At 36.0% G+C, this 11,040-nt stretch overlaps 1 protein-coding gene across 1 annotated transcript; it reads right to left on the bottom strand.

Annotated features, from left to right (window-relative positions):
• Nucleotides 1-2,038: 2,038 nt before the first annotated feature.
• LOC106669620 lies at nucleotides 2,039-5,496 on the bottom strand. The gene is made up of 4 exons (XM_014399203.2): nucleotides 5,437-5,496; nucleotides 5,338-5,381; nucleotides 5,048-5,278; nucleotides 2,039-2,741 (listed from the first exon to the last, which is right to left on the bottom strand). Exons 1-4 carry the CDS (start codon nucleotides 5,453-5,455, stop codon nucleotides 2,574-2,576), a joined length of 462 nt encoding a protein of 153 aa, XP_014254689.1. The 5' UTR covers nucleotides 5,456-5,496; the 3' UTR covers nucleotides 2,039-2,573.
• Between the last annotated feature and the right edge of the window lie 5,544 nt (nucleotides 5,497-11,040).

Below are 11,040 nucleotides of genomic sequence, written 5' to 3'. Positions count from 1 at the left end.
TAAATAGCAAATAGCAAAAGCAAAGCTATAATAGAGCAAAGCCAACGAATAGCTCTTATAAGAACCACAAAAGGGTACAGGACGATTTCAACACATGCCCTACAAGTAATAGCCAACGCACCGCCAATAAACCTAGTCCTTAAAGAAAGGGTGGTCATCCACCAAAAAAAGAAAAATGAGGCTATTGATATAGGAGCAAGCCAAGGAGAAATAGACTGGTTCCGAAGCACAACGGGGAAGGAGGCAAAAGAGTACTTGGGAAAAATGACAAGGGCATCAAGGCAAGAAAGATGGACAAATAGCAATAAAGATGTAATAGATAGATAGATGTAATAATTCAGGGGTGTGGTATACTGCGCCCTTTAAGAGCTATTGTATCCCCTGTGCTCTGCCTAAAGCACATCGATGAGTCCTATTTCATCAAGAAACTTGATTAGTAGGCCCGGTTTCAGTGGTTGTAGTTCTTCTATGGTCACATTGTACATCCCAAAACACTTCCTCCTGCGGGCTAGTGTAGCTCCGCAGTTTGTTAGTAAGTGTGTTGGTGTCTCTTCTGCTTCTTTGCAGAATCTACATGTGCCATCTTGGATTATTCCAATTTTCTTTAGATGTCCATTTAATCTACAGTGTCCTGTCAGGAATCCTGTTAGGATTCGCAGTTTGTTCCTGCTTCCTTTGACACATTCTGTGGTTTCTTTCTTGCCAAAATTGGTTAGAAGATTCTTGGATTAAATAGCAATAAAGGTCGGCTAACATCCAAAGTTTTCCCAAGCGTTGAAAAAATACAAAAAGCAAATTGGCCACACCCCAGCTACGGGACCACCCAAATGCTATCAGGATATGGAAACTTCGCAAGCTATCTTCATAAATATAAGAAAAGAGAAAGCCCTTTATGCTCTGTTTGCAGCACTGAAGAAGACGCCGAACATAAACTCTTCAGCTGTATCAAATTCAAGGCAGAAAGAGAACGTTTGCGAAAGACCATCACCTCAGCAGAATGGCCGCCTAATCTCCAAAAGCTAGTCTGTGATATCAAATCTTTTGGAGCACTAAAAGACTTTGCCTCAAATACGCTTAAATGAACAAGTCCCTATTTATTCTATTTATTCTAATTATTAAGTCCTAAATATGTTATTATTGTTCGAGTTTTATTACCGTTATTTATTTATTTCTTGCATAATTAAACATAGGTTTAGGGTTACGGGCTGTTTTCCTCTTCTTAGTAAGAAAATTTTAGATAATGTACATAGATAGAAAATAAAACCAAGGAAAAGTAAATGTGCAAGGGAAGACCTATTGTTTTAGGTTCTAAAATGAAAATATGGTCCCTTCAAAAACCGACCAGCGATCTCGCCTGAAGGAAAGATCGTTGGGAGGCATTTTTATCCCATTTATTTGAAATCCCTTAGATATACAAATTCGATTAAGCTAAAGTGTTTGTCCGCCGGTATGGGGTCTTCCTCAGGTACGGCGGGGTGGTGGAAAGGGTAAAAAAAAAGATAGATAGATAGATAGATAGATAGATAGATAGTAAGAGAGAGAGAGAGAGTGAGAGAGAGTAAGAAAGAAATATTATATAGTTTCAATATCCTTTAAAAAATAAGTTATACCCTTATTTTAAACATATAACCTGGTGAAATAGTTGAGTAATGAAAACCAGTTATTTTTAAGTTTTATCTTCTTTCTCTTTTAACTTTGCGTTATCTTCTCTTGACAATATCTTCACCTATTGATAAGGAGTTTTTTTTATTGTCATAGGTTAGGTTTTAAACGTTCGTTCTTTTAATAGAAATTTTAAAAAAAGTCAGATGCGGAAAGATTTATTCAAGTACTAGGAAGTTAGAAAGTAATTATTACTCAATAATCAGCGAAGTCTTGGTCACAACGTAAACATTTGAAAAGGGTACCACGCAACACCCAAAGGTTCGCAAGCATCATGATGGACTCTTTTTAAATCATAGAAAAACATAATGCAGTTTTCTTTTATTTAGTTTTTTTCAGTATGATGAATATAATTAAAACTAACATCTAATATCAATCCAATAAAAGTCTAAAAAGTACAATTTTCGTAAGTTCAGAAAATCGTCCACATAGACACAAATTTACAACACTGAAAGGTCAGAAAAGCAATTGTCCCTCAATATTTAAAAATACAAACAATAAAATCCTAGGAATCTGCAACTTAGAAACTCACGAAAACAGGGATATATAAAATTTAGTTCAAAGGAAGATAATAAATGGACAGCATTAATGGAGAGAATCAAAGAGAATTATTTGTACATTTTACAAAATTATCTATAAAAACCACACAAAAAATAACAAAATGCGTAGGGAAAATTTAGAGATAAAGCAATAACACACAATCATTGACTTAAGTACAAATTATAAATTTGTAAATACTAAAAAAATAACAGAAATATCGTTTATCTTTTAAATCATCATTTAAGTGATCATTGACACAGGTTTGATAAAACACGTATACACTTTTAGAAAAAAACAACTTATTTTAGTGCTAATACAACGCTACAAGTTTAAATTGCTGTACACATTTAAGCCTAATGACGTACGGTACGTCACCTCGCCGTCTCTTCTTCCAAGCTGTTGTTCGCTTCCATTTCCTGGTCAACGACGGGCGTCTCTTCTTCCGACTCGCTCTGACCGAATTTCTCATTCAAGCTGTAAAACATCGCCGATTCCTGGCACGGTATGGAATCCTCGGGCCTGGCGCAGGTGAATCTCTCCTGTAACAGACAGAAAACAAAAATAGTGTTGAGCACTAAGGACTAAAACTATTAATATACTTAAAAATGGTTGATAGACTTTTCTCATAGATGGTACGATGCGTAGTGCACTGGTACATGTTCTTTACCTTTCATTCCACACAAACACCCTGTTTCCGTTAAAAATCGGATCGGGGTACGCAACAAGCTACTCTCGTTCTCAAAGATTATCTTTACGTCGGGAGCCATGTCTACACGCTCCCTGTAAAGGCCTAAGGGCAGGCCCCAAATTTGGCTATTAGTTTCCATGACAACCTCTTCGTGCAACCTCCTGGATCTTTGTTCTGCAATCGATCATTGATGCTGCCTCCTCAGTGATATTCAGAATAAGTTTCTGTATTGATAACATGCTTTGGCCGTGTCCTTTGACCTCGAGAAGGCGTATGATATGATGTTTGCGATACTTCAGAAATGTCGAGGCATCGGATTCAACGCAAATTACCTCGTTTCTTCGAGGCTTTCCTGAGGAACCGAAGGTTACGTGTCAGACTGGGGTCCGTATTCTTAAGGTACTTTGATCAAGAGAATGATGTCCCACAGGGGCCAGTGATAAGCGGTAAAATTTTCTAAATCGCAGTGCACGGTATCGCTGACGGTATCCCCGACTATCATTATATCATGCCATCATATATTTTATCATTTTATTATTAGTTTTATTCCTTCCTCATTACCCTTTCGCACCGACCACCCGGGCGCTTTAAGGAGCCGAAAAGACTTAAGGAACTGTGTCCCGGGGACCCGTGTTGCGATGGGGTGACTTCTTTATTTACTTATTATTTTAATATTATTTATTTATCATTTTATTATTAGTTTTTTGCTCCTTCTATCTGACCCCCAAGTTTCTTATAGCTTCCGTCTATAATAAAAAAGCAAGACAAAAAAGAAGAGCCAAAGAGACTGTAAAGAGCCGGCGACGGCTTAGGAACAGTATAAAAGAAGGCCAAGACAGTATCCCGACTAATCAGACGATTATTATACGTCGATTTTTGCTTTAGGGGAAAGACCATCGGAAGGGTGATCCAGTTGCTGCTGGAAGAGTCGAGAATATCGTATTCTCAGAGTCGAAAACTGTGCAAGTCCACTTGTGACGCATTGAACAATTTTTCTCTACAAGAGGAACACCTGAACGAGATTTTTTTCAAAAGCAGGTGTCCGTGTGTAAACCGGGTGTGCCCTAGCCTCGTATTCCGTTCCGTTTCAGGTCTTACGTAGACCATCTCTCAGTCTTGCTTCTTCGCGGACGATCCGGCTTATTCTTTATTTCAAACTTTCTTTTATTGCGTACTTTACTGTTCGTACAGCGTCATCGGGCCGCATCGCGGTGGTTCTGTCTGGAGCGGGTCCGGGTACCGAGACGACTACCACCGTGTTCCCATGCTCCTACTCATTTATCTCTCCAATAAGAACACGACGAAAGGGTCCACCGAGAATACGTCACATTAGTTTATTCATATATTATTTATTAGTTACAACCCCAAGTGGGTAGTTTTTCTCTGGAAGGATAAGTACAATCAGTGTCCTTAACTTTACGTTTTAATTGAAAATAGCTACATTAAAGGGGGGTTTGGAATCCTGCAATTTAAAAAAAATTGATTTGATAGTTTTGGTATAATGGCTGGAATATTACAAATTTAGGGATGCAGGCTGTCAGAGAGTACAGGGAAAAGCAAATGAACCTGTGTTTCCAACTTCTAAAGGAATATCTGAATAATATTTGCACACTACGGTTATGCACGAGAAGTAGATACGCACTGATACTGCTGAAAATTAAGTGTTTGACATTAATATTGTTGCTAATTTGATCAAATAATAAAAATTTCGAATGGGAAGTGAAACATTTGTTATGTTGGTTAATGGTTCCTGCTTATTCTTCACATCACATTCAAAAGATAAGTTTTCTATTACTGCTTATGCTAAATCAATATATTTCACGAAAAAAACCCACAAAGTTTATTAAAAATGTCATGGTATCTTAAAATCCAAATAACTAGGTTGTTGTGCCATGGTCATTTTCGATCATTTTGATCTGCCTAATGTCGTTATTTTGGTCTGTCTTCAGTGGTGAGCTTAGGTGGTTTTTTTTAATCTTTTATACATAATCGCCATGAAAGAGGAAAAGTATGTGTCGATGTTGAATCCAACATTGACACAGCTACAGGCTCATCATCCTGCAGACTTCATTATCTCACATCTATAGGTATGTGTTGTCAACAAACTTTGTCTTTGTTTCTAGGTATTTTTATATATATACGTATATCTGTACTCACCTGATTGAAAACAGTTTCCTGAGGGCATATAAAACTCCACATAAAAGTTTCACTCCTCCGTCCGTCGAAAGCTACTGGCAGGCAGACATGGAAAAGCTGGCAATCGTTTTCAGGGTCCGCATAATACCCGTAAGGTTTCGAGTTGCAGGAAAAGGATGTATCTATGTTCTCTCTGATAGACGTCGCGTTATCCGGAAGTGTGAATCTCTCCAACGGAATCGACCGGTCCACCTTTAACAATATCTTTAAGATATAAATCTCAAAGGGGAAAAAAAGATAAAATCACTTACCCTGATTCTGGGCATGCCGGATACAACAACACAAAAAATCAGACCTGAAAAAAAAGAATTCAAAAGCGTGATAAGGCAAAATTAATTTTTTTATATCACCTGTGATGATTCCAATCATGGTGGCGATCAGAGTGAAATATGCCAGCAGAGCTTCGTTTCTGTTTTATACCGACACCCCCCAGAAATCGCCGTGGGCTAGTTAGTATGCCGTGTCCTCATCGGGATCGGCCACCTGCAGCCGATCGAATACGAGATGAGGAAGGACAATAGCCCTAGCTCAGATCAAGAAGGCATGCGGAAAGACTGTCTGACCCACTACCCATTATCGCTTCCCTTCACGAGCTGTCAACGTCTGACTGACAGTGGATAACAGGTGACATTTTTATTGACGACCCGTTATTGTCATACTAAACTTGACTCTAAACAGTCGCATCAAATTCTTTAACGATTCTATGCCCAACCTACGCTTATAACCCTAATATCTTTATATTTCAGTTGCCATCATTGCATACAGAATATTTCCCACTATCCAAATTCGTTCTTGTACGGTTCAAATATTGGACGAGTCATACCAAATCCTTATGGTTTATAACATGATATTATAAAAGTTCGCCAAAAAAACATGTAAATCTATAAAGATAGTTTACAGTCAGTTTTTTGCCATCCATAGTATTATTATCATCGTCAATTACAATCTCTTAGACATACTTAAGTCAAGATTTAGTTTTACTTGAGATTAGTTTATCATAACTGCATTTCTGCAGACTTTTTGGCAAAAAAGTTGAAACCGTTGCTTGGATAGCGGCAGTTCTTATGCCATACGTTCTGCCAGTCTGGACACAAAACATTCGGGTTACACCTTATATGCTTAGCAGACATAACTGACCTATTTATTTATTTCACGTAATTTTACTTTCGATGTAATGTCTTGGTTAGATGAAAAAGTGAAAAAAAAAATTAAATCGATGAAAAATATGACAATGTCTATTTTGCATGTGAAGCTGGACGACATGTGAACATAAGAATCAATTTATTTTTATAACTGGAAAAAAACGATTATAAAAACTTTGTTAGCTCTATCAAATTCTATCAAATTTCTTACCTTAATACGATAAAATAAAAAAAGTTGAAAAAGCTTACGAATTTTTTATAATCCAGATCCAACATAAACAAAATAAGAAAGATATTTTTTTATTTTGTTTTTACTTTTTTAATAATTCTATTATTGTTATTTGCCTTTTTTAATAATAATTATTATTTAGGATAATTACACTCTTTGCTTTTATATAAATGTCATTATTGCTCATTGCAAATTTTTATTTTGTTTTTCTTTAATTTTAATCCATATTTGCTCATAATTGACCATATTAATTATTTCAAATAATTCTTTTTAGCTAAGGTTTTTCGTTAGGATGAAAAATTAGTGTCACGAGCGGGATTCGAACCCACGATCTTCGGCTAGATACGCCGCTGCTCTACCACCTGAGCTATCGTGACCTCGATCCACTCGGACATCAACTTCCTATCTCAACCCCACCTTAAGAGTTTTCCCTCCTTTTTGCCATTTTTCAAATGTCGTGTAATTGGATTGGATTCTCGACAACAAATGAAATGGCCATTAGTAGAGCAGCGGCGTATCTAGCCGAAGATCGTGGGTTCGAATCCCGCTCGTGCCATTAACTTTTTTTCATATCAACTAAAAACCTTAATTAATTGTAATGTATTAATTGGCCAAGCGGACCACAAAATTAGTGAATCTTATATGAACTTTGAACCTGTTTCTTTCTGCTTTCTAGTAAAAATACTATTCTTATTTTTATTTCACAATGGCGCTATGACAAGGATATAAGCAGGGAGAGACGCTGGCTGATTCCATTTCTCAATACGCTAGCAATTAGTTCAATTAGCTCAGTTCTAACCACTTGTGCTATCATTCACTTGAAATTTATGGGTTCGAGTCCTGCTCGTGACACTAGGCTTTTTATCTCAAGCAAGGCTTTAGGGAAAAGTATATTTAATAAAAGTTCGGGGTACCATTAAATTTAGTCGAAGTACGCGCCACACTGGACTGAATTAACTTGAACTTACAATGAAACAGGTACTCCAAAAAACAATCATTTTCATCTGGAATGAAGCGTAGATTATTCTCCAAACTGTATTAACCAGTATTGGCAGGACATTTAGAGATTGTTTTATCGACTATCGTACATTTGGTGGGAAAATTTATATACTGGGTGGAGTCTTTGAACAGGTTTTGTCAGTCGTCAAAAAAGGAGGGAGCAGACAGATTTATGAAGCATGCTTAAAAAATAATTCGTAATGGAATAGCTTTCAGCAATTCAAATTGTCCAAGAATCTGCGTGTAGATGGAGACTCCATTGAATTCTCAGATTACATATTAGATATCGGAAATATATCATAAAAAAGCTTGAAATTCTCAGGAAATGTTATGTAATAAATTAATTGAAGAGTTTTATCCATTGAACCCGATAGTAAGAAAAATTAATAGGACGATACTACACTGCGACGATTTAAATGGGAATAAAACGGGAAAATTTACACGCCGCTCGAATATATTTAGACACTCGAGGAGATAACGAAATGCTTTTTGTTTTGAGACGATTACAACTCCCAGGCCGTTTAGCATTTGTCATGATCATAAGTCACAAGGACAAAGTTTTGAGGAAGTAGGTTTGATTACAAATTCACAAAACTCAATATTTACACATAGAAATATATGTAGCTCTGCTATCGTCAGCAGCAGTCTGCGGAGGCTGAGAAGAAAAAGGTCATACTACCGGGTTGCGCTCCCAAGAACACACAAAGCACAACTCGCTGATCGAGTATCTCCGACCAAAAATATTTTTAATTATATATAGATCTTAGCTACATCATGCGACATGTGTTTTTGTAAGAACGGATGTAATTTATTAGCGTGAATGAAGGGCTTATCCCTCGTTACCGCGTGGAATATAGAGGAATCTGGTTAGTGTGAATATAATTTATTAGCGCGAATGTGGGGGCATTTCCCAATTACCCCAAGATCAAATACTTTGTGGTAGAGTGAATGCTATCCAGACTATTATGTTTTATGTTTTTGTGGATGTGTTTGTAATTTTTGTTATGTTATACAGAATCAAGGGCCGTCAGGGCTGGGCTATCTAAGTAGTTTGCCTAAAAATGCCTAATAAAAAAAAAATTAAAACATAAATGGACGGATTTTACAATAACAATTCAAAAATTTTCTTTTACAAATATCTTCGGTTCTGATCCATTTTTGTTGTTTTTCGTTGTTTATTTTCTGAGATAAGGTCTGCGCCAATACAGTGAAGTCTAGGTTCCAAGACCGTTTTCCTTTAGACCGGTTGAGAAGTATTAAAATTATCATTATTTTTGCGATTTTCGAAAAAATCGAAGGCATTTGGAAAACAACGGCCCAGGAATTTAAAAAACTGCTTTAATTTATTTTTTATGTTTTAATATATGTTTTTAATTTTAATATTAACAAGGGGGACGGCTGTCTGATGAAGGCAATTTCCGACACTAACCGTAACAATACCTGTAGCTTGCAAATAGTTTGATACATGTATGTAATTATTTATTATCTTGTTGAGCTTATTGTAATTTTATAAAATACTAGAAAACCCTAAAAAGTACAATTACAAGTATTAATAAAATGTATTCTTTATTGCTAAGTACATAAATAATTGCTTCACGCCATATTTAAAATACGATAAGTTACCATTACCTACTAGACAGTTACCACCATCCTTTTTAAACTTTCTGTTAAAAATGGTATTGTAATACAATTTTATTAGAAAAAATATTGAATATTTTTTGTGATTTAATTATGAACAAAAATGAGATTTACAAAAATAATAACTATACTGTCAGAGGTTAGGTATTCTTTAACGATACATTTCGAACATTCTGTACGGTTTTGTTGAAATAATTTTGAAAAATGAAAACCTTCAACGTTTGATACAGTCCAATAATGGAATTTTTCCCCTTATTTCTAATTTTACACCGTGGGCTTCGTTCAAATTCATCCCGTTGCTCTCGTTGAAAATTAATTGCTTCGGGTCAGTGACATCCGTGCGACTGTCAAGACCTTGTTGGCATATTGTCAACCGATTCCTCCTATCAAATTATCAAACAGATATTCGAATTCGCTTTTTTTCAAAATGATAATCATATTGTTTCTTTATATATTACTGAATAGTATCTTTAACGCATAAAGATAACAATAAACCTTTAATAATGATAAAATCCTTGTATATCGAGGTGAGAGGAAAAACATAATTTTTCAGCTGGATATTACAAATATATGAAATCCCTCGTCACGTACGCAACAGAGAATCTGCCACTTGTTGCTGAAAATAAAAACATTTCATATATAAAAGATAAACCCACAAGGAAACAGGTTCTTTCTTATTTTACTTATCTCGGTATCGAATCAACAGGAAAACGTTTGTCTTAAATCAACCGACCTCTCTGAAGATGACGCGATGCCGAACGTAATAGTAATTTCAAAACCCGCGAGTGAAGACGGACCCAATGACTGATCCGATGCCGGTGAAGAATGAGTTCACCGACTCGCAGACCAACACCCAACATCAAAACTGTTAGAAATCATGAGTGATGGAGAGAGTGTGGTGTTCATTCCTTTTTTAAAAGATAGTTCCTACTCACAGTAAGTTAGTTTAGTTTAACTCACTAAAATTAACTAACTTTAACTAACTAACTCACTTACTGTGTAGTAGGAACTATCTTTTGAAAAAGGATTCATCAAAGCTGTTTTCTAAAATGGACACAATTTCATTGGTTAAACTCTTAAATGTAATCTGAACTTGCTTAACTTTTAGTTATTATGAGCTTCTTCCTTATGCACAACTAGATTTGGACTACCACGATCAGACTGTATGGAAATTCGTATCGGAATGGTGTACGTATACATAAAAAAGAAGAGGTTTAAATTTCGAAAGATGTTCGTCAAGGTTTATTATCTCACTTTTACTTTTTAATATCTATTAAAAAATATCCGGAATAATCTTGTATGAAAGAACTGAGGTGTGAAAGTGCATAACACAAAGATTACTGGATTAGTAGAAAGTAGTGTGGGATTGCGACATAACTAAAGAAGACAAAATGGTTGGTTATGTTTAAAGATCAACTGTACAAATGATTGAGATGCTATTTAAACAAAACTGTGATCATTCATCAGAAATCCGCTATAGAGTTGAACATGGTAGAAATTCCATTCAGAAAATAAGGAAAGTCTTGACAAAACTTGAACCTTCTATCAGACTTGATATTCGAACACTTCGATTCTAAACGCGTTATGCAGGAAACTGTAAGCATTCGAAATATGGATAGATAATCGCTGAAGATATCTTGGACAGGCACCTGTTTATTACATTACACGAATAAAAAGTCCAAAAAAATAAAAAATCCTTAATACTGTAAAGAGAAGAAAATACTGCAGGTGATCCTTAAAGGGAAAATATATGGGAACCATGAACTGGGCAAAAAGCATTTTGGCAGTTGACAAGTTGGTCCGCAGTGAGTACGGATCATCTGTTTAAAACAGCTTTAGATCCAAAACCAGATCAGGCTGTTGGTGACCAACGTACAATGGTATATGACCTGACCACGGTGGCTACCTGGTATAAGAGGCAGGTAATCTCTGAACACTAGTTGCAA

Source organism: Cimex lectularius, unplaced genomic scaffold (assembly GCF_000648675.2).
Source record: "Cimex lectularius strain Harlan isolate CLEC.00 unplaced genomic scaffold, Clec_2.1 scaffold8, whole genome shotgun sequence".
Taxonomy (NCBI): Eukaryota; Metazoa; Arthropoda; class Insecta; order Hemiptera; family Cimicidae; genus Cimex; species Cimex lectularius.
This window is presented reverse-complemented; position numbering and strand designations above follow the sequence as displayed.